This window comes from Typha latifolia, chromosome 2, assembly GCF_019914945.1.
Source record: "Typha latifolia isolate L0001 chromosome 2, TyphaL0001v2, whole genome shotgun sequence".
Taxonomy (NCBI): domain Eukaryota; kingdom Viridiplantae; phylum Streptophyta; class Magnoliopsida; order Poales; family Typhaceae; genus Typha; species Typha latifolia.
Genome location: NC_133087.1, coordinates 14,548,959 through 14,572,411, shown reverse-complemented (window position 1 = coordinate 14,572,411; position 23,453 = coordinate 14,548,959). Strand labels below are relative to the sequence as shown.

The window sequence follows — 23,453 nt, the reverse complement described above, 5'->3', positions numbered from 1 at the left end:
ACCTGGATCTCTGGATGTTCTCTTGCCGCTTCTTGTAAACAATCGCGCCGAGCACAACCAGCGCCGCCGCTGCCAATACCCCCACGGCGATCCCGAGCTTCTTGCCCCAGCTCATCCCTCCTCCTCTTTTCCCCTCCTCGGCTTGGTCCGCCTCCGCTCCGGCCTTGATCCCCTCGTGCGCCGGCGTCGGCGCTGGAGGCAGCGGTGACGAGAGAGGCGACGGCGCCGGAGACAACAAGGGAGACGGCCCCGGAGACGGGGATGGAGATTGGGAATCCTCCGGCGGCGCGGGGGGTGAGAGGGTGTTGAACGGAGCTAGAGCGGTCGGAGACAGCGGCGGTTTCGGCGAATAGGGGGATGGTGATGGAGGGAGTGAGATCTGGGAGGAGGAGAGATCTGGTGTTAAGAGGAGAGAGAGAAGCAGGAGAAGAAGAGATGCCACTGCCATGGAGGAAGATTAGTAGGGTTTCAAAATGGAGAGGAAGAGGAGGAGGAGGAGAGGCGGAGGACCAGATCGCGGTGGAGAGTAATGGCTAATGATGGCGAGCGAGCGAGCGAGCGAGCGAGAGAGAGAGAGAGAGAGAGAGAGAGAGAGAGAGAGAGAGGAAGTGGGAGGTTTATGGGATATGAGCACCGCCAAACAGAGGCGAGGGAGGTCGTTGGGATTTGGAGATCTGCGTAACGGCGTTTCTTAACGGCAGAGACATGGGTAAGCTGCAGTGCACGTGCTTTGGATTCTGCCAACTTTTGATGGATATTGAGACTTTTTGTTGCCTAACTATATCTATACACACACACCTAATAAAAACCAAATCTAAAGCTAACCTGATCTTCTATTGAAAATATTAATAACTATATTGCACTCTTTCTATTTTACAAGAATTGTTGCAATGGTGCTTAGTTTTAAACGTAAAGTTGTGTGTATTAGTACCAAATTTTGACGAACCTGCAGCGGATTCAGATTTTGAGGCGTTGACTTGTAATTCTTAATGTGATAGGATCTCGAGTCCGATAGATTAACGGAAAGAGAGAGAGAGAGAGAAAAGCTATTTCCCATCTCTAAGAAAGTGGAGGTTGACAAAGTACGCATTTCTTTCTCAAGTCCAAGTTAGAGAAGAGAAGGTGGCCAAAATTTGCGGGGAAACTTAAATTATTCCCTTTTTTACTTTGTTTATTCTTATGGTACACCGTACACAACATTGGTAGTGCATCCTTCTTAAGCAAGTTCTTTAATCATTTTTTTTTTAAGTAAGAAAGGTTTTCACTCGGTCAAAGATACACAACGCGTCTTGTTAGGTTAGCTGACAATTTTCTTTCGTTAGGAGAATTGGAGTTTGGATAATGAAGATAAAGTGAATAGTATAGTTGAATCAAAGCTTGGAAGCCTCTGGTGCTTCTGCTGCAGGTGTATTGCGAATGAGAAAAAGAACAGAAAAGAGAACAGTTAACCTCTGTTATTTGATTGCAAATCTAATCATACTGGATTATCGGATTGCCTACATTCGAGTTATAGTCAGTTACAATCATGCAGACTCTCCTAATAGAGTAAAGTCTCTACTCGTTTGATGAATGAGAGCATCTGTCAAGAAACCGAAAAAGCTCTACAATTCATCTTTCATGTCTGCGGTGCTAATCTTCAGACTCGGTGCTTCTGCTGCAGGTGCTTCAGAAGCAGACTCGGCTTTTGTAGCAGATGCCGGTCTCTGGAGCTTGAAGGGGATAGAGGCATGCTGCTTGATAAATTTGTAGAAGGCCACAACTGTTCTATCTGTTTCGACGGTAATCTTCAAAAAGACAAGTGAAAACTAAATAAGTATAATGATACCACAAATGATAATACTAATACCCTACTGAAGATTAGCATAATGGAAAATTTGCATTTGACACCTACATTTAACCAATGTTACAATTCAAACTCTTAAATGATGAAAGAAGTGCCCAAGTGTAACTGGATGGCATAAAAGGAGAATATCTCACTTCATGAGGAATAGGAGAGATCAAAGGAGAGTTTTGAAGTGAGAACATCAGACTTTCTTCTGACTGGGTAAAAAAACACAGGTAGGAGGAGGGAGGTTACAAGCCTGTCTAATTGAGCAGAATCCAGTTTGACCATCTGTTATGTTATGCTAGATTTGGATATTGGTTTTTGCTGATTATGTGAATGGTTAAATCAACACATGTCATTGCACAAAACCTAATAATAGATCTAATAGCGAGGTGTTTTTCTATTATTTTAGAGTGTAGGCATGAATATTCGATTAAAATCATTAGATTGCTTAAAGATGGAGTTAATTCAAACTTCCCTAACATAAATGGACTTTTGGGCAGACAAATAGAAAAGTAACATGAATAGGTAATACTTACTGGATCAAAACTTTTATTCCCTGCTGGATAGAAGAGCAATGTTGGGAAACCATCAGCCTGAGACACACAGGAGGTATATTTTAGCTTTAAGATTCAGTGCTATTTTGGAATTTTACATAGACAGTGTTAGTTCGAATGACTCAATAAAAAGGAGAGAATATAATCAAGCTATAATGCAATAAAATTGTACCAGGAAATATTAAAATTTAGTATTTACTTGCTTGATGGAGTAAAACTCAAACATAAAACTCAACATAATATAAAATATATATATGAATATATGTATATGTGTCATAATCAGGTAAGAAGCAAGACCTTGGCGCGTGGGTGCTCATTTTTGGTTCCATCCATTTTCGCTATTACTAGAGAGTCAATGCCACGGAGATGCTTAGCAAGCTTGTTGTAGATTGGCTCTAGTGCTTGGCAATGCCCACACCATGGAGCGTAGAGCTGGTCCAAACTGAAGTGAGATTACACTGCACTACAACTAAAACCTTCCTTGACAAATGAAATGAGAAAAAATTACCTCTAGAAGGACATCCTTAGACTCATCCAAAACTATATCGTCAAAATTATTTCCAACAACAATTTTGACATCCCCATCATTCTGTGCAGATATTACAAAAAGGGTATCTCAATCAGATATGGATACAAAAAGAGAAAGCCACAAAGACATGTTTCAAGCTTACTGTCTCAGGTATAGGATCAGATTTGTAGAAAATCTTTAGCTTGTCTTCCAAGAAACCCTCTGCAAAAGTCTATATGAGAAGATACAATTTGTTAAGATCAGTAATAGATACCCCCGCAGAAAACAACATGACAATATCGACCTGCACAAAGTTCTCATGGAGTTCTCATGGAAGAACAAATGATTGCACAAAACATACTACAAACTGCAAAACTATAGCACGCAAATCCTTGACAACAAGAGCATCAATACCAGGTCATATATTATCTAAATAAAATGCACAATAAGAGATGAGATTATAACCTTAACAGAATCAAAGCAACATTCTAGCAAAGCAGTAGTGATGTTGCCTTAGGGACTCAGAATAAGTAGATGGTTTGGTGACGCTACCTTAATTTACATTCAGTCAGAAAATGAAAAAGGCACTATGTCTATGAGCATGCACAAACTTGTGTGCAATCCTGTAAATCTGAAAGATTGTCTGGGTACTGATTTACCATCACTAACTACATTGTGTCTCTGCATGCCCTGCCTGCCAGAGTTCTTGTTACTTCTGTATGTAGCAGGTGAGAGAAATGGCATCAGAGCTCACAAGGAAGCATACCACCAACCCGATGTTATATAAAGGATTGCCTACATTACTACTGCTATTTTTTGTCTTCGTTGCCAGAGTACAATATCAAATTGGATACGTACAGTGTGGATACAGTGATGCACAATATGTTCATAATATGTCAGTAAGGGAGGGAGGAGGGGAGAAGGGAAGGGGGAGGGGGAGGGGTAACAAACCTTAATGTTATCCAGTGATAATTCACCCTCAAGCATATATTTTCTAGCATCTTCATTTCCTGAGTATGCCAAAACCTGCACAAATACAACAATCAGGAATTCAAAATTTTAAACTACTATTAGCTACACCATTCAAGAAGAGAAGTGATAGAGAGACATGTAAGATACAAAAGTTAATAAAAGAATAGTAGAATAAGAAAGCGAAGAAAATTCACTTTAGGATCATCTCCAGTCACGCCAAAGTAATCTGAAACAGGTACACCAACATCCTCATTGTCCTTCTCCACATAGATAAAGATGAGCTGCAATGGAATCAACAAAGAATCTCCAAATCAACTATACGTCTATGTGTAGCCGTCAACCCTACAGAACTTTGTGGCACGAAATTTCCAAAGAAAGCAACTACTGAAACAAATAGAGAACAGTGCACCTCTTTATAGTTTATAATGAAAAATAGATGGGAAATTTCTTATGAAAATAAAGAGGGTGTGTGTGTGTGTAAAGGGTCCACATTTTGAGAAGCAAACTGAACTTCTATATTAAAAATCATTCCCTCAATGTTTATGTAAAGATATAGGTGAATAGAAAATCAACTAATGTTGCCGTCCAGTGTGCATCATATATAAGTTGTGCTTTAGTGGCACTTGCCTTGCCCTTGAATAATTTTGCTGCCTCTTGGAAGGTTGGCATGAGCTCCTTGGTATCATTTGACACAGCAAAGAGCAAAATCTGATAATGAAGAAAAAGGCAATACTAAATAAGTAAGAAAGTCCAAAAGTTGATGCAAGAGAATGTGGACAAATCAGTAGTAAATCACTACAACCAGTTGATATGGCCTACCTGCTTTTTTATTGGATTGTCAAAAATAGCCGGAGCATTTTCCCTGGTAAATATGGAAACTAGAGGAAGCTTGTTTGCGAATACAAAGTCAGCAATGGTAGACTTGGTAAACTCTCCATCTGCATAAAGTGTAGTGCCCTGGTTAGTTCCTCTAATTTAAAACAAGAATTTAGCAATGTGGAAATGAAAACAATTAAGATACAAACATACCAAAGTAGGCCAGCTTCTCCACATCCTTCTTCAGCAACACTAAAGATGGGCGTTTAGCTAATGGATCAATGTGGAAAAGCTTGGCTACATCAGGACTAGCAGTTTGGTAAAAGTTGACCTCATCTTCAAGTTTCGAGGCATCAGCAAGCTCATTACTGTCAGCACCCTGCAACAATAGAAAAGGAAATACTGAGCCAAAACTGAAGCAAAACTAGAAAACCATCAGAAATCATGGGAAAGTACAAGTCACCATAGAAAAGAAAAGAATCAACATATACAACATAAGGAAAGAATTATTACCAGACATGTTTGACACTCCGTTTAGCTAGCAAACAGCATATGGACTACTAAATAAATTTCTAAATCTAGTCTCATCTAATTCACAATATTATTGACATTCGAAGGAAAAGTGATATTAGATCTATATGATACCATGGAAAGTCTAATACCTCACAGGTCAACCGAACGAGCCAAACACTTGACAGAGAAATTCTGAATAAATGACCAGATACTACAGCCATCTGGCAAAAGGCCATATTGTTGACATACAAGCTATGAGTATCATACATGAAACTTCGGTCTAGCGATGCATAAACTCAATTCTCAGATGCTTTGTGTAATAGAAAACAATCCATAAATCTGAGCCAGAAGATCTAATAAACTTGAGAGATGCACATCTTAGTGCAGCCTGTGTGCAGGATGTTTGTTAATATGAAATTATTACATAAAGACCAGAAAGACAGACACTATACATACTGACATGAGACTTCCTAATCACATATCTAACAGTCATGCCCAATTTCAGATATATGAGATTATGAGTTTATTAAATCTCTTGATTCCTTATACTGAATGAGATGATACTGAATTTGCTCAAGGGAATCCACTTAGGTTATACTGACATAGTCGCAAGGAAAAATAATTACCACCAAAGAGTCGAGAAATCCCAAAACAACTTTATCCTCGGCAGTCAGTATCTTCTCTGCCTCCTCGACAGTCGTAATGTTATGAATTCCAGGTCCTATCTTCTTCTTGATCCAGGTCACAATAGCATCTCTGTAATAAGATCCACCGAAAGCACATTTAGTTATAGTAGATTTGCAAAAAGATTAACACTGTGGTAAAGATGGAAATTAAAAAATGAAGCACTTTAGGGAAAATAACTCCTAGAAATTAAATAAGAGCAGATCAAGGCTGAAACGCATCAATCTTCAAACTTCTTACTTTGTCCTCTGACCCGGATAATCCCTGCGAACGCCATCGACGAAAAAGGCCACGCTTGGGAACCCCTGGACTTCATACTTCTGCGCGAGCTCGTTCTCCTCGGTGGCATCGACCTTTGCGAGCGCGACATCCTCGTCGCGGAGGGCCGTCGCCGCCGCCGCGTACTCCGGAGCCAGCGCCTGGCAATGCATGCACCACGGCGCGTAGAACTCCACCATCACGTGCCGATGGGAAGCCAAGAACTCGCTAAAGTTGCCTTCTTTCAACACCACCACATCGCTCTCGTCGATCGGATCCGCCGAGTTCTCGTGCATTTGGCCGGCGACATCCTCGTATTCGTCGGGATCGAAGTCTTCGCCGTCGGAGGCGTCGGACAAGGAGACTTCATCGGAGGAAGGGAACTCCTGGGAGGAGTCCATGTCAGAGTCAGAGTCGGAGCCGTCTTCGAGAAAGTTGAGGAGCTCCTCTTCCTCGTCAGCGTCGTTGTCAAGCTCGACAGCAGCGTTGGTGAATCCATGGAGGAGGAAGAGGGCGGAGAAGGCGAAGGCAAGGAGGACGAAACGAGGAGCCATTGGAGAGAGAGAGAGAGATTTGGATCTCGAAAGTAGGGTTTTGAAGGAGAGAGAGGAGGGAGGATTTGTCGACGATCGTCGATCTGGAAATACTAACGGGGGGGTTTATGAGAAATGCTGACGGTAACGGACGAGGTGAGTCTGAAGTAACGCCTGAGACGGCGACGGGGAGTAGTGAGGTGTTCTTTACACGTGGAGGGGCCTTATTGGTGCGATCGAGTTGTATTGCAACGTGGGAGAAGAAGGCATTACATTAATGGTGGGGATAAAGCCTTTTTAATCTTTCTATATTACGTGAAAGAAGGTCAACCTAGAGACGTCGCTTCTCCAGTAATGCATTTTATCTAGTTAATTTTCCACTTAAATATCCGTGTTTTAGTTTATTATTTAACCCCCCCTTTTTTTTTCTTATGAAAGATGATCGATTTTTTTATTCAGCAACCAACCAAAATATAACTCTTTTACTATGACACTAAGATGAAGGTTTTGAATTTATAAATTATTATATACCAAGATCTAGCCAATGGATCATGGATGTATCATGTAGTCCATCTAGGAGTAATATAGTATTAAGAATAAGCTTCTTTTGTAACCAAACCACTCTTCTCAACGTACATTATTATTATTCTAGCTTGCCAGTTAGTTACTAAGGACCATATTTTTTTTCAAAGTAGGCAATATAAAACACAAAAATAAAAACAAAAATACTACCAAAAAAACAATCATTATTTTCTCAACTATGGCAAAATTATATTCTACCATAGTGTAATTTACATGTTACTTTTTTTTTATTATGGTTTGAAGTTTTACATTTTTGTCAAAATATTTTGCATTTACGTCTAATATGATTTGAAACTGTTCCTTGAAGCCAAATAATCATAATAATTTAAATTTATTTAATATAGGTTTCAAATTTTAATCTAAATTTGAGTTGAATCTAATTTGTATCTAACTCAATATCATCCTCGTATATTAAATGCGATTAGATTTTATATGATGCAATTAAAAAAAAAGACTATTTATTAAAAGAAAGCTAAAATAGACCAAAACTAACCAAAATATCTTGATTTTTAACAAGTCAAAACCTAAACTTCAAGCTATGTTTTTTATATTTCTTTTATACCACATCTCAGAAAAATTTAGACCATCCATGCTACATGAGTAACAGAATAGCCACTCTTGAATCTTGGATTATATAAAATTAATGATTTTTATTTTTAAATTAGACATTTTTACACTATTCCCATTTAACCAATAGAACCTAGTAGGGTGCTTAATTGGAGAGTTGGAGGCAACCTTTACTAACTGCATGAGCCAATAACAAAACAACAAAAGAAATTTTGTTGGCCAAGACAATTGATCGAGTTGTTTCAAGAACAGATTGATAAAATCTTAAACCAGGCTAAAAAGTACATAAAAGCCATGCATATGCCACTTACTGAGAGAAGTGGACCAAGGAAGAGTTGTGGCACCTTGGACATCTCTGGTTTTGCTCCTGGACCATCACATACATGAGGCATCTAGGGCATCCCCTTAGCACTATGACTCCATTTTCGACAGTCGAGAGCTCCTCCTGATTTCCGCCTCTTGCTTCCAGTGCGATGTTTGATGTGTTTGATATTGTTGTTCTAGTTATTGTTGTTGTTGATGATGATGATATTGATGCAGATGAGTTATGTGAATTGGAGTGCGAAGAAGCTGAATTTTGTGCACGGTTAAGCTTCCTATAATTTGTATCCATTAGAGAGAGAGAGAGAGAGATCTAGAGTGAAAGATTGCATATTCCTACATATTTTGAGGGGGTAGACCAATACTATATGTATTGTTGAGTATTATGGCCACAGGATGCATGTAGAAATTAGACTACAAATTTTGACAAGAACCTTTCAGTACCACCTACCAATAACAGAACCGGTGCCGTCTACGGTATTGATCATATGTCTCAAGTAGTCATCAGCCTAATTGGATTGTTTGGCAGCCAATCTCGAGAGGCCAAGTGCACGACGAGACAGAAGGAATTATGGTTGGTATTCGATCAGTAGTATCCTGGTCCTGGAACAAGAACACTAGCAAATCGTATGACTTTTGGCACGAGATGAACAGTTTTAAGAGTATCATCAAACGATCAAATATAGCGAACCTTGTTGTAGTGTATCATCAAATGATCAACATGTCAAAAATCTGTGACAATGGAGACCTCAACCGATGCAATGCAAAGTCATAAGAGAGCTTGATTGGAGACAATCTTACCCACCACAATTATAGAGATCGTTACCTAACCTCGGCCGGCATTGCAGTGATTGAAACACTCAGATTCGTCACTCAAATAGAACGTAATGCCCAGAATTATTTTTGAAAAATATACGTATAGTCGTGAATTCGACATGCAAATGGGTACTTCGTCAAAGTAGGAGGATTCAAAGTTGCAAGTGCGCTAGGGAGATATATCTTTGACACTGGGCTAACCCAATGACCATTTATGTACGACTCCGATCACATTGGCAATCGAGGGGGCAATTGGTTCACTACAAACTAAAGAAACCAAAACTACAGCCAAGAAGTCATAGCAAAACCACAGTTAGATTAGGACCTGCAAGCTATCATATACCACAACTTTGCTCCAAGAATCCAGCGTTTCGTTCTCTAATAATACCAAGTTTTACAAAGGAAAAGTTTGAATAAAGAGGAAGTGTTGGAATTGAGAGTGGAAGTACAGATAATAGTGGCATCCACTTAAGAGGAAATCGATTCAAAAAGGCAGATACATATGGCTCAAAACCTTGCAGAGGGGCATTAAACATCAGTGAACTCTGCTTAACAATTTCATATATGTATAGCAGAAGAAGAAAAAAGAGGAACAACAGAAGCATTGGAGATTTCAAGGGCAAAATACTGTATAAAATCAAACAACACTCAGAAGACTCCAGTAACTGGAGCACACAACCAAAATATTAAAAACATCCACTAGAAAGCATTTAGGAAGGAAACATATATATGCGACATTAACTAGTCCACACAATTTTTCTTAATAACTCAAGCAGAATTATCATTCTTTCAATCATAAACTTGAACATAAATATCTTTTGCTGGTTAACAATGATGGCCTTCCTCTATGATGAAATGCAACAGTAGAGATTCTCAAATCTAGAAGAATGCATCATCTTGGGGCTGGGGTAACTTCCGGTTATGTGGAGCTGCCATCTCCTTCCTCAAGTTCACCAAGATGTCTTCCATTGTAAATCTACGCTCCCAATGTCCCAGAAGGGCAAACTTTTTTGGTTCAACCTACATTGGTTAGAAAAAAAAACAATAGTCAATGAGGAGGCAAACATTCTTATGTCTGCAGAAGGAGAGAAATTATCAATTACCACTCCTGTCTGAGGATTGACGCAATTCATGTTTATTCGTGAGTGGAACCAAACATTGGGAGGTTTTTCGGGATAGTCTTTGTCACAGAATAACTTGAGCTGATAGATGCGACCATCATGAACAGACTGTAAATCATTGACATGAAAAGTTGAAAACATAAATAACGGATAGAAGCATCTAAGAATATTTAGCAGCTGAGGCATAAAATATGGGTCTTTATTACATTAGGTGGCCCAATTATTGTGCCTGTCCATGAGCGCATTAAGATGTCATCTCCATCTTCCATTCCATAACTCACAGAACCATCTCCAATCCCCTTTTCCCCACGTTCAAGTTCTTCCAGCAGCCTAAAGTTTCGAGGAACTGCAGAGATGATTAACAAAATTATCTGGGTGACTTTAAATTGCCAAAATACTGTCTTGCTCCTAATACATCATGCTATATTGAACCCAAGGCATTCACAAGAAACATTATCCATCTATTTGATTACCATTAATTATACAAACACAATATCAAGCATGAACTGCAATTGTTTCAATGTGAAATTTAAAAAAGCTGCCATAATTAATATGCATAATTTATATGAGAAAACAGTGCAGTCATTTGTCAATTGTTGGTACCATCAAAGAGACTGGCCTTGATCAATGGAATTGGGTATCAGAGCATGGCTGCTTCTTTATATTCTTGTTGTTCAGTTTTGAAAGTTCAAACATCCAACAAGAGGTGGAGGATGAGTTGTCCTTATCCTTATTTACTGCAAGATGTGGTTAGAGATATCAGAGAAAATGAATGCAAATACCAGGTTTAAGCAAAGTTTGAAAGGTCTGGAATAGGATCCCTTATCCAATAGATCTCTTACAAAGATTACTTTCTTTTCTGTAAAGTGTCTGTAGTTGTAAGTGTCTGTTTGTTTTATGATCTAAACCAAATAATTCTAATTAAAAACTCATTTTTTATGCCTCTTCAGAAAAAAAAAATAGTAACCTAAATCATACATCCTAGCTAAATACGGAATGGATATGCACGTGCTGAGATGACATAAGTTCTAGCGAGCAAAAGCTTCAATAAGATGCTGCAACTAATAATTGGATGTTGCTTCTATTTAGGGCTATCAAAATAAACGAGCAGCTCAGGCTCAGGCTCAGGCTCAGCTGAAGCTAGAGGTCGGCTCAGCTTAGTTAGAGATGAGCGGAGCCCGAGCCGTCGAAACTGGCTCGAAATTAATATCGAGTCGAGCCTGAGTTGGAGCCGGCTCGCTCAGGCTTGGTATAAAAGGGGCGAGAAAACCCTAATTCACAAATCCCATCCCCGCCTCCTCATTCGACACCGTGCTCGTCCTCCTTAAGCTACCGCAGTGCCGCCTCCTCCTCCTTCACCAAGTCGCTGCATCTTACCACACCCCATCCCATGCACCATTCTCGACTGATGTAGCTGTTGCTTCGGGCGGACCTCCTCAAAGTTCTCACATGCCGCCCGCCTTGCGATGTCTCCCTAGTACCAGCCCAAACTCATGATCCATAATCCCAAGTTCCCAACCCACTCCCTCTTATTCATTCCCCCATGGCGATGACGACATCCACCCTGTCGTCCAAGACGGCCGAGCTCGACGCGCCCCTCCACGCCCTCGGCTTCTAGATCGATGAGGTCTTCCCCGATCAGCTCACCGGTCGCCTGAAGGTCACCGATCTCTGCTACCAAGTAAGTAGGATATAAACTCTTCCCTGTTCTGTTCCCGGATAACCTTATCTTATCTGCAGATTAGTAAAGTTTAGGGATAAATCCTATTGACAGTCGTTCAAGGTCTTTGCATGGGGGGGGGTTTGGCGAGCATAGGGGCCCACATATCAGCATGTGGCTGGAATCCAGCTTAGCATCCACCATCACTGCAACGCGCAGCTTGGCGATTTGGTCTTTGCCAAGGCCAATCCAATTCACTCGGCAATTTTCTCATGTGAGCAGAGAAAGAGAAGTTTTATAGAAGAAGAGGGAGAGAGAGATGGGTGAGTGGTAATGACGATAGAGATGGCAGAAGAGTGATCGGAGAGAGAGAGAGAGAGAGAGAGATGGCAGAAGAGTTATTCAATTTTAGCATAGGTTGTGGCTTGGCTTGGCTCAATCTGGCTCGATCCAGCTCAATCCAGCTCGGCTTGAATGAGGCTTGATAATAGGCTCATTTTAGGCACAAGCTCGGCTCGGGCTCGATCTGGCCCGGCTCGGGCTCGGCTCAAGTTGAGTTGAGCCAAGCCTAAGCAGAATTCTAAGGCTCGAAATTCATTTCAAGCCGAGCCTGAGCCGAAGTCGGCTCGCTCAAGCTCAGCTCATTTACACCCTTACTTCTATTTCTATTCTCTAGCCCTTTTCTATTCACAACAGAGGGAGGGAGGGCGTAAAGTCTAGTTTCTATTCATGAATAAGAAAATTGTGCACCATACTAAAGTAAATATAGTTAAGACTTAAGACAGTAAGTCCTTTTACGAGGAAATGAGTTTGTTAATAGAACAAATTTCACAAATAGCTACCTCAAGATCCTGAGGATTATAAAACAAGTTAACCTCTTCTGAACATCCTAGAACCTTTTCAATTAATAAAATGTTAACAGAATTATTGTGCCAATATGTAGATCCAGATAGCTTTAAGGCATTAATGTAATAAAAGTGAAACCTAGATCACAATCTAAAATGGTTTTTACTCTTTAGATCCTAACAAAAGCTTCCAGGCAAGTTTGTTTCAAGACTGCTTAGGTTTCAGGATTTAGAAAGACAATGATATTGTTTTCAGCACATATTGACAATTTGACATGGGCACCAAATTTTACACCCTTCCAATCCTACACAAAGTTGATTGAATAAGACATTAGCAAAAGCCAAAGTTGACCAGAATATAGAGAGAATTGCATTGGAAAGTAGAATGGTTAAGCATCTTGAGAGAACGGGATATCTATGGATACAAGTGGGCATTCAGCAAAATGTAATGTTGTGTTTTGATCTGAATCAGTAGTAGAGAAACACAACAAGGCATGACATAAGATGCCATCTCGCTAGATCTAACAAAACCTAGTACGAGTTGATAGGCACAAGCTAACATGACCATCACATGAAGCATTTAGCAAAGATATGGACGATCAATTGAACTTTCCATCAAATATCCAAGATCTCAACGAGTACAAAACTAAAATTTTCAAACAACTTAGTTATTCATTTATGATAACCTATTTCCTTTGCATTATGTGTGACAAGACATATCTGACGACTGATGAAGTGGTAACGACAGGGTAGCTTGTACATTAAGAATGATTAAGAAAGTGGTATTGACTTGGAATAAGACAACAGTACTTAGGACTGCAAAACTTTCTTCCAACGGAAAAAGATTTCTTACTAGGTTTTACCCACCAAATAAAGGGAATACTATCTCAGAAAATGTGGGTAGAAAAATATCTTGCATATATAAATGCTAGAATGAAAAACTAAGTAAAATCTGAGTTCCTACTCAGAATAACAGAGCAATCCGTGGCTACAAGTGGTGGAGTGTATATGCATATCTTGCATCAAGAAAATATCAATAATGATTAAAATCGCTTCCTTTCTTTACTTACATAATAAGAAATTCCAATTTATTGATCGAGAAAGGAGGTCAAAACTCGCAAGAAATTGGCCAAACCCCCTATCTGAAACAGCCAAACAATATTTTCTACATCCTTGAAGCCAAAGGACCATGATTCGATGTTGATCGCAGCAACATACACTCTAAAAATTGGTAATCTAACAGATCAATTGAATCGGTAACACGACAGATCGTTTTCGTTCTCATCATACGCGATCTACCGATGCGAATCTCTAATCGAACACCGCAAGCATTTACAACAAAAAAGATGTACGAGGGGAAAGAGAGCCAAAATTTATCCATCGATCTTTCGTTCCTCCTTACCGACAACGCTGGATCCAGCAGAGCCACCAAGCGTCATGGATTCTTCCTTCTAGCGAGATAACGAGCCCTTGGGAGACTTATTCGAGAGGTGGGATGGAAGAGAAGAGAGAAGGAAACAGAGCCCTCTACTTTTCAAGACTAGATGAGGAAAGCGTTGGGCGACCCGTGATGGTGATGGTGGGCCCCAACGATGGATCCAGTCCATGTCCTATTGCCTATTGGATTCTTAATTAGTGTTTTCCTATTTTTTAATTAGGAATTAGGAGCAATCCAACAGATCATTAGTGTACCTAATATATATTTTTTTTTCTTTTTTTTTCTTTTTCATATATAAATTTGTCTCTAATAAATATTTAAGTTGAAAATACATACAAATTTGGTGCAATTAGAGTCAAACTACAAGAGGTGAAATATAATTTTTTTTATATATTACAAGCTCGTAAGCTTTAGACTATATAAATAGGTAATTCACTCTGATAAATAGATTAAATAACTAGATAACTCTGGCTCAGACTACACATATATAATTCTCCAATGAGAAATTTATCAAATAATAACTAGATAACTCATGGCATTGATATCAGGTTGTTACATCTAGAACCAAAGATAGGAGAACATCAAAGTAAGCATTATCTCCTTGGGCATGTTTGGTTGCATTAAAGTGGGTCAGAAAAGTAGTCACTCAGCCGAAGCTCCCAAATTTGTTGTGTTTTGGGTAAATGAATCACTTTACTGATGTACCTTCCTGTGCTTTAGCCAATCACACAGAGATAGTTTGAGGTTTCTAATCTCTTCTTAGTAGTGACATGATTTGCACAAGCCCAACTCATTCTCATATACATATCTCCAAACTATCTCACTTGTTACCTCTTGATTAGCAAGCCATATCTGCATTTGATGTGAGAATTCAGACCCACTTTGCAAAAGATGAAACATAAAAGAGAGAGGAAAAATCTCATGACTTGTAACCAGCAAATCTTGTTACGCGTAAATAGCCATCTTCATCCAGGATGTTCCTTTCATCATTTGGCTCATTACTTATAGTCTGAATCAAGCAGTTCTTTGCCTATAATTACAGGAAAAACCTGGAATCATCTTGTACTATATTCATAGCAAATAAATATAAGTATCTGTTCCCTCGTTACAAGGATTGTAGCATATATTTTTATTTCAATAAGAAACTAATACCAAGTTTCCAAAGTAAGATGTTCTTTTTGGAAACTGTTGCATTTTTTCTGCAACCACAAATAGCCAGATATGTAGTTCTCTTCTTAGTGCAGCATAACATTACTTGAGGGAGTTCTCAATATCGATAACGAAACGGTACTTCACATCACTTTTGGTAAGCCTCTCAAGAGCGTCATTTATGTACTGTATATCAATTACCTCAATATCTGGGTAAACTTCATTTGCTGAGCAGAATTCAAGCATCTCTTGCGTGTCCTTGGTACCACCAGTGAGACTCCCAGAGATGGTTTTTGCACCTAAAACAGTAGTTATTATTAGGAGTACATGTAGATTATGAAGCAGTAGTTTAAGTTCTATGATCTACACCAGTAGGAAAAGAGAGAAACTTACCAATGTTAAGGCTTGCAGGATGAATTTTGATTTCACTGGGAAAGCCCACCAGGGCCATAACCCCACCAACCTTCAGGAGTGAAAGGTACGGCTCAAATGGGTGATCGCCAGAAGCAGTGTCGATGATGAAGTCGAGGGATTTCGTTATAGACTGCAAAGAAGATGGTTGGAATGATGGAAACTTCATTACTAGATTCAACATGTTATAAACATGCTTACTTCTACATAACTAAGTATTGGGAATGTCTGTCTTTTTCAGTCCAAAACGAAGAAGGTTTAATCAGTTAAAAAAGAATAAATTGGACTGGGATTATATTAATTTAAGCGAGCCCTTTAAAGATAATGAAGTAGAAGGTGTTGGCCAACTAATTTAACATAGAATAAAATAATATGAACTAGTAATTACTTATGTTAATAAAAAAATTGAGGTCATAACTTTGAACTCCATAAACTAATTCTCCATGAGACAGGTTAAAGATCTATGGAACATTAGCTACATTGACTATATAGCTATATGGCATTGTAGCATGCAATAGCACATGTAATACCTCCATTTGCTGCTTGTCTGATGATATCACAAATTTGTCAACTCCAAGAAGTTTGATAGCTTCCTCTCTCTTGGATTCACTCGTACTAAGAACTGTTACTTTCAATCCAAATGCTTTTCCAAACTTCACAGCCATATGACCTAAACCACCTAATCCAATTACCCCAAGGGATTTACCAGGCTGGTTCATCTTATGGCGCATCATGGGTGTATAAACTGTGATCCCGGCACATAGCAAAGGTGCTGCCTTATCTAATGGATAGCCATCAGGTATCTTGAAACAGTACCTGTGGACAGATAAATAAGTCATCAGGTATCATGTAACAACCTATCACTTATTTTAAATCCTTCTCGTCCTTGAATGTGATCTCGCCAAAACATATATAGATGAAAGAAGGTCAGAATGATGATTATTAATATGGTGATAATAAGTGCAAAAATCAATTATAATCCTGCAGGTCCAAATTTGCATAAGATCCATATCAACTAGTCTACATCATTAATTTTGTTGAAGTACTTGCATCACTATGCTTGTGTACTGCAAGTATAAGGAAAATTACGTTGTTTCATCTGTTGTTATTTACTACTGTTAAACAAAAGAACTCCGCTAGACAATAACGTCTTAGCTAGTAATATGTTATTCTCATAGGCAAGACAAAAAAATAACTAAACCATACCAGATTCACAACCTTAGTCTTCCATTTACTAAATCCTTGATTATTTTCATTTTAGTCATTTGAATTTCCAGAGAGAAAGGTCTTTTTTATTTCATATTATTAACTTCAACCTACTTCTAAGTTCTAAACAAAATATTAGCCTAAAATCTGGATGAAAATTTTACTTACAAGAAAAGATCCTTGTACTGGCTGTGCAACAAGTATGTTTTTCTATCATTCTTATTGAAAATCTGGAATTGTATGAAAATTTCTTGTCCAAGTAAACCATTCTGTCATCTAGCTCAACAAAAGTACTGAATGACTCATCTGATGAGTCTGGTGATCATCATTTTGTTCCATGATATAGACAAATAGAAACCTCTTATTTTAAATGCATATATTTGAAATGTTCTTTTGCAACTACAAATAAGTTGTACTTAAGTTGTACCATGTTTTTATTTCTCGAGTTGTCCTGGCTAATATATTTACAGTTTTGCACTGTTATCCGAATACAAGAATCAGTCAGAAGCCTGATTAAAAATGAATAATGAGTAGCATAATGGCATAATCTCACAGAAAGATGTCTGCAGGTTTCTAGGAGTTGATATTGATAGAAGTATGTTTTTCACATTCCTTGCTGAAAGACAACATGATATTGCACATCAGTAATCACTGTACCATATAGCTTTTACCAAAATTTACCATATGGACACCGGTCAACACTTGCATCTTGGTGCAGCAAAAGAAGTGTTCCAATCAGCAATATAGGTCACACATATAATAATTTCTTCTGATAGCGTAGTTTATATAAATGAGAAAATGTAATATTATACGTTTGTTATTGTCCTTCATTGAGTTCATGGATCACAAACTACTCTCAGAAAAGGGCATATTTAGATAGAAAATTACTTGCCTCTCATGGACCACTATGTAGCTGGAATATCCACCTTTTGTGATTGTGCCATCAGAATCAAGGGCATTGAAAGTATGAGTTGGCCCTTTTGAACAATGAACTTCTTGAAAATCATTACAGTACTCGCAACTTCTGCATGAATTAACATATGTCCCAACTCCAACACGATCTCCAACCTTGAAGCATTTTACGTCAGAACCAATATCTTTGACAATTCCAACAATTTCATGCCTGTATATATAGTGAACTATAATTAGAATATACGATTTCTAGAACAGATTCCACAAATGTTAGATATTGTGTTTGAAGGTGTGTAACATTTCATGTTACTACTGTTCTTTGAAAATGGTGGTTGAGGTGATGGTGAAACTTGGTCATTTGAGCAAGGTAGTAACATGGGACAGCAAGCCCAGTTGGAACAAGGACTCATGACAGCCAGCTCAATGCCAACTTCTGGCAACGCTAAGAATGCTTTACTAATGATGATCCTAAAAACAGGGTTGCACAGGAAAGATCGTACCTATTAAACAGTGTTTTGACAGTTCAAGGTCAACATCTTAAGGAAATATTTTCCTCGTGGACTTCCTAATGAGATATGCTATTGACTTTAGCATCGTTATAAGAAGTTCTAATGCATGAGACTCTCTCCATGTCTTCATGTAACAGACCCATGACCAACTGGGTGAAAGGGACAAGCTTTAATATTACACTGAACGACACCCTCATTTAAGCATCAGTATCTTTTTGGTTAACAGATTTTCATAATTGGTGCTAATAAGATAATGTTGGTTATTTCCAGTTCTAATGCTAATGATCTCCACCTTGTGGATTGACTTCCATTAATTTGATGCAGGAACCTATCTATAAACATTCCTCTTCACTCAATGTGCATGATTTACTTGTTATTAGCTACTGCAATTTGGAACATCACGTTCTATTAATCTATTAACATATGATAAAAGTTGAAAGGAGCTTATCATGGCTTATCTAAAATCTGTGGCTGGAACTTATGAAGCAACCTTTGTTTTCTAAAGGCTTCTAGGTTCTTATCAAATAGGCATGCCCATCTAAAGCATTGAGACAGTTAGACATCCATCTGATGAACAATATGCACTACAGTTGAGATCGAATACAAACCCGGGCACCAAAGGGTAGATTGAATCACCAAGTTTATTTCTTGTCCAGATGACATCAGCATAACAAACTCCACAATGCGTAATCTTTAGTGAGATATCATCGCTCCGAAGAACCCTGTGGATTTTTATATCAAAATTAGAGACATATTGGTAGTTCATAATAAAGTTCAAAATTTGTATTGACCATACCATTACATATTTACATCCTTTTGGCTAATTCAATTTTTTAATGCAAAATGGCAGGTTCATCAACGCTGTAAGTCCAACTCTGTAATAAAACAATATCCAAGTTCTTAAAAAGTTCATTCTAATGAAATTAGTGGAATGAATTTATTTTAGAGGATGTGCCATTTATGCAAAGCAAGGATGGTCGTGTTGACGAGTGTCGGCATGGGGCATGCTATTCGGCACGCCTCGGGATGCTTCTAATAAATTTTTGAGGCTCTTTATATTTCAATTAAAGATATAAGTATATAATAATTATCAACCAGAAATATGATTCAACACATAATATAATTAAATATAATCATTAATAGATAATATTTTAATAATTGAAATCAAAATTTAGATGAGCATAGTTAATCTAACATGTTTCTATATCAATTTTGACATAATTTGAATGAATTTGACATATTAGTTTTGAATTTTATGAAATTTGGGAAAAAAATTAGGTGATATCTATTCATGCTAAAATTTTAGTTAACTTATGTGGAGTTAATCTAATATATTCATATACTAATTTTAATCCAATTTAAATGAATTTGACATTAATTTTGACTTTTTTGAAATTTGGGGGAAATTAAAATTTCTCTTTGATTCCTACATTTTAAAGATTATTCTTTTTATAGATCTAATACAAAATTTGTATATATAAGAACTCTTATAAATTATAGATCTTACAAAATTGGGCTAGATCTATCATTTGTACATCTTAAATTAGTTTTTAAACTATAAAATATAAAAATTCTGTACCAACTAGCATGGGTCAGCACAAGGCCGTGCATTTCAGTACATACTCGTGCTGAGTGTCGGTACTCCATCAACATGAGGCGTGCCAACCGGCACGGCCATCCTTGAATTACAAATAGGGCAAAAAGGTGTTGCAAATTGCAATGGTACATCTCTACAATGTCTTATAGCCAATGGAGGTTTAATAAGTTCTTACTAGAAATTTGGGGAGGTGGCGAAATGTAGAGGATTTGTAGGCTCAAACAGTTGATAAGGTTTGGCAACAGTGGAAATGCATGTAGATTGAAGTTATTGCATGAAGATTGGAGATTCCTTAATGGTTGTCAAGAAGTTGTCATATGATGCATTTTGAATGACAAATCGCTTGGATGTACTTTAGGACACGGTATCATATATGAAGTTTATGAACCGGCGAAATCTATGAAAATGGACAAAAAGAATATATTATAGAAGAGAGTGGAAAGAGGGTTTATGTGACCAGACCAAATCTGGTAAATTTCTCTTTTCTCCTTGTTTGATCCTACAAAGCACAGTAACATTTAGCATTACAAGGGTTGTTCACCTAGATCATAAGTATGCAACAACCTGAAAGTGAAGCTTGGTATGGGATCAAAAGACCTAAAGACAAGCTGATGGATAGAAAGTCTTGATAATAAAAGCCTCTGAAAAAGTGATGAATTTCTAAAAATTATGTTAAGAATCAATTTTATATAGAAGCAAAAGGTTCAAATCCTTTTAGATAGGCAAAAGCCAAACAGAATCCAAGAATGGGAACATTTTGCAGGCCAAGGAAGAAAGAAAGACTAAAATCATATAGTAAAGTCAGTAAAGAATTCTTCTCATCATATTCATATTCCCGAATTCTCACATTCTATTTCAAAAACTGAAAATTGTGTTTTTGTTGTGTCATAAAATCCACTCAAAAAGTAACCAGCATTCCAACCAGAAAAATAGAACGAAGTACAAGACAATTCCCAGTGCAACATCTCAGACATACCTGCGGTCAAATTTGTAGGGTGAAAGAGTTCCAGAAGGATCTCTTGAAGCCCATCCAAGACAATCCCCAGTGCCACATTCAGTATCCATTGTAAGATATCTGATGACTCAGAATAAAGTTATAAACAGCAAATGTACTGAGTACCAATATTTTGCAGAATACGTTACATTTCATAGAAACTTCAGGTTGCAAATGATAATGTAACACAGTGTGCAAGATGAAAATTTAATTACAAGCCATACAGTCATGCCAAATCCCTATCAAATTACAAAACAATAAGGGGGTACAAAACTTCTCTGTTCCTAAACTTCAGTTTACACTGGTTGGTCTTCCTATGATCTGATTAACAAACACTGATGATGTTTTGACCATGTTTTATTGTCTATGCCTAAACCGATGTTCTATTTTCTCCTTTTCCATCCTAGCCAAGAAAGAATATTTCATTTCCAAAGGCTATTTCTTCCATCTTTTCTTGCTCTTGCCTTCACCATCAACATGAGTTATCTTTTCTGGTGATATTTCATATAGCTTTTACATGTCCATCAGTAAAAAAACCAAGGCCTCCATCATAAATACCACTAGAAAGACCAAAAAATAAAAGTTACAGCGTACATAAAATACCAACCCCAAAATACATCAAACTACTGTTAATATGCTTACAGCTTAAGATTTATTTTGAAATTTAGGGTAAACGATTCAGTGATATTTTCTCCCTTCAGTGAGCATCCTTGATCGAGCGAATCCGACACTTTGATGCCTTCAAGCATTTTAAAGTTCGGCACATTAAATTCCCAAACAATCATGAATGATTCTTAAAATCACATCTTATATTACCGGCAACATAGAGGCAAAAATTCACCAGAAGCAGAGCGATGAAATCATCCAAAGCAAAAGGGAGTTCGTAACAACTAACAAAAGCTCTTGTAAGCAACCCAAACACCTATCAGATAACGTTAAAAAAAATCTCAAATTTGGCACTTATTTGTAGACAACTTGATGCATTAATATATCATCCATCAAAAAAATTCCATAAAAATTAAACGAGTGTCTTACCTCTCTCTCTCTCTCTCTCTCTGTGCGTGTGTGTCTCGTTCTCTGTCTCCCTCGGTTGTCCTCGTTTGCTCTATAGATGAGTGTGGGTCAAGTTTTATGGGCTATTTGCAAGATATTTAGCAACGGTAAAATTGGGCTTTTAAAATTAAATAAATTTATTTCTTTGTAATATATATATATATATATATATATATATATATAGAATATAATATATATATTTTTTACTATAAAATATGCGCACAACAATTATTTTTATTATTTTAAAAACTAAAAAGTCTTTTTTGTGTAAATGCCACCAAAACTCTCGGATAATTCTTTTTTACTTTCGAGTTAATCTAAAACGTATTGTATTTTACTTATACGCAGTCGTAGTTAATCTCATCCGGCAACACCAAGACAAACAATGAAGTTATTCACCATTTGTTCTCTTTTTCCTTATAACTTTTTCAAAAGAAGAATTAGTCAACTACGTTTTAGCCCTTTTTTTCTTTCTTTTTCTTATTATTATTATTTTTTGGGGGGGGGGAATTCTCAGAGTGTACTGTGACACCAGCTCTGGAGTCTTGTTTTTTTTTTCCTTAAGCTCATTGTTTAAAATATTATAATGGTCATTAGAATCTTTATTCTTTCACAATTGTCGCTAGGATTAGATTGTTGACAAATATTCATATAATATTCTTGGTGGATAGTTATTAAAATTAAAAGGGTAGAATAAATGACTAAAATAACTTCGTTTCTCGAAGTTAATGTGCAAAATATTATCACATTTTTGCTTTCTTGTACTATGGTACAATGTAACAGTATATATGGCTTTCAAACCGGCTGAAGCTAATTTAAATTATGTTAGATTAAATTGATGGAATGATATTTTTGAAAGAGTTCAATAATTTCAATAGTAATTAATATGTTTTTTTTTTTAAAATATAGTGATGATTATAATATTTTATGAAAAGTTTTAATGGCAATTATGTAAAAAATTTGCCTGAGTATAACTTAGTCTAGTATTAAATAGAGAAGTGATATTTATAGAGCAAGGATTACTATTAGCAGAGCAAACATAAGTAAAATAATTATTATACCCATATTTTATTATTTTTTAAAGACTTTTCCACTCCATTAAATCACATGAGGGTATTTTTGTCATTCAAAATTTGGAATAGATTGGTCTATCATTTTCCTAGGAAAGCGATAATACTTGGGCTTAAAGTTCCAGGCCCGGATAGTCGAGGTGAAGGCTTCTCGATATCAAGGCTATATTTCGAGCCATTCTGGGCTTCTTTGCGTCTCTCTCATTCGTCGTCTGTGGCATCTTCTTCTTCCTTCAGGTACGAACGAACCCATCTCATTCTTGTGGAGTTGATTTAAAAGGGTTATCAATTCCTCTGTCAAAAAAATCGAATGGAGAATATAGGGTTTGCTTCCATGATCTTATGCGAACCCTCGATCGGCTTGCTCTTATGTGTAGGCAAATACAAAAATTGATGAAGAAAAATAACTAACTTGGTAGGCAAAAAGATAAGTTTTTGGGTGGGGGGAAGGAGGGGCACAGACTCGTTTTCCTTTCGCTACCTACTATTCCGGAGTAATAATTGTTTTAGAGGAACCGATTTGTGAGGTGGGACAG

General features: G+C 37.4%; 4 protein-coding genes across 10 annotated transcripts in view; 1 reads left to right on the top strand and 3 right to left on the bottom strand.

Annotated features, from left to right (window-relative positions):
- Window positions 1–1,431: 1,431 nt before the first annotated feature.
- LOC140781529 (protein disulfide isomerase-like 1-4) lies at window positions 1,432–6,823 on the bottom strand. Its single transcript, XM_073127539.1, has 12 exons — window positions 6,116–6,823; window positions 5,818–5,947; window positions 4,892–5,057; window positions 4,682–4,800; window positions 4,490–4,570; window positions 4,057–4,143; window positions 3,842–3,916; window positions 3,054–3,122; window positions 2,891–2,971; window positions 2,680–2,814; window positions 2,365–2,421; window positions 1,432–1,784 (listed from the first exon to the last, which is right to left on the bottom strand). The coding sequence occupies exons 1-12, from the start codon at window positions 6,685–6,687 to the stop codon at window positions 1,602–1,604; spliced, it is 1,755 nt and encodes a 584-aa protein (XP_072983640.1). The 5' UTR covers window positions 6,688–6,823; the 3' UTR covers window positions 1,432–1,601.
- A 2,733-nt stretch (window positions 6,824–9,556) lies between these two features.
- Window positions 9,557–14,161, bottom strand: LOC140782009 (ubiquitin-conjugating enzyme E2 variant 1C-like). Its single transcript, XM_073128329.1, has 4 exons — window positions 13,981–14,161; window positions 10,280–10,419; window positions 10,056–10,181; window positions 9,557–9,972 (listed from the first exon to the last, which is right to left on the bottom strand). Exons 1-4 carry the CDS (start codon window positions 14,015–14,017, stop codon window positions 9,832–9,834), a joined length of 444 nt encoding a protein of 147 aa, XP_072984430.1. The 5' UTR covers window positions 14,018–14,161; the 3' UTR covers window positions 9,557–9,831.
- Window positions 14,162–15,041: 880 nt separating this feature from the next.
- LOC140782933 (probable cinnamyl alcohol dehydrogenase 1) overlaps window positions 15,042–23,453 on the bottom strand; it is a 24,542-nt gene continuing 16,130 nt past the window's right edge. Inside the window, exons 1-9 of one of the 7 annotated variants that reach the window (XM_073129821.1) lie at window positions 21,830–21,896; window positions 21,636–21,716; window positions 21,437–21,533; window positions 20,777–20,875; window positions 18,812–18,925; window positions 17,675–17,905; window positions 16,107–16,392; window positions 15,559–15,709; window positions 15,042–15,464 (exon numbers count right to left, since the gene is read on the bottom strand). In XM_073129821.1, coding sequence (XP_072985922.1) covers window positions 15,268–15,464; window positions 15,559–15,709; window positions 16,107–16,392; window positions 17,675–17,905; window positions 18,812–18,925; window positions 20,777–20,865 — 1,068 coding nt within the window. In that variant the 5' untranslated portion in view covers window positions 20,866–20,875; window positions 21,437–21,533; window positions 21,636–21,716; window positions 21,830–21,896 and the 3' untranslated portion in view covers window positions 15,042–15,267. Of the gene's footprint in view, window positions 15,465–15,558; window positions 15,710–16,106; window positions 16,393–17,674; window positions 17,906–18,811; window positions 18,926–20,776; window positions 20,878–21,436; window positions 21,534–21,610; window positions 21,717–21,829; window positions 21,939–23,453 lie in introns of those variants that run through there. The other 6 variants (XM_073129820.1, XM_073129817.1, XM_073129818.1 and 3 more) reach the window with 6 other exon arrangements.
- Window positions 23,041–23,453, top strand: part of LOC140782164 (uncharacterized protein ycf20) — a 2,347-nt gene continuing 1,934 nt past the window's right edge. The window contains exon 1 of the mRNA XM_073128601.1: window positions 23,041–23,154. The gene's annotated coding sequence lies outside the window, so the exon portion shown is untranslated. The remainder of the gene's footprint in view (window positions 23,155–23,453) is intronic.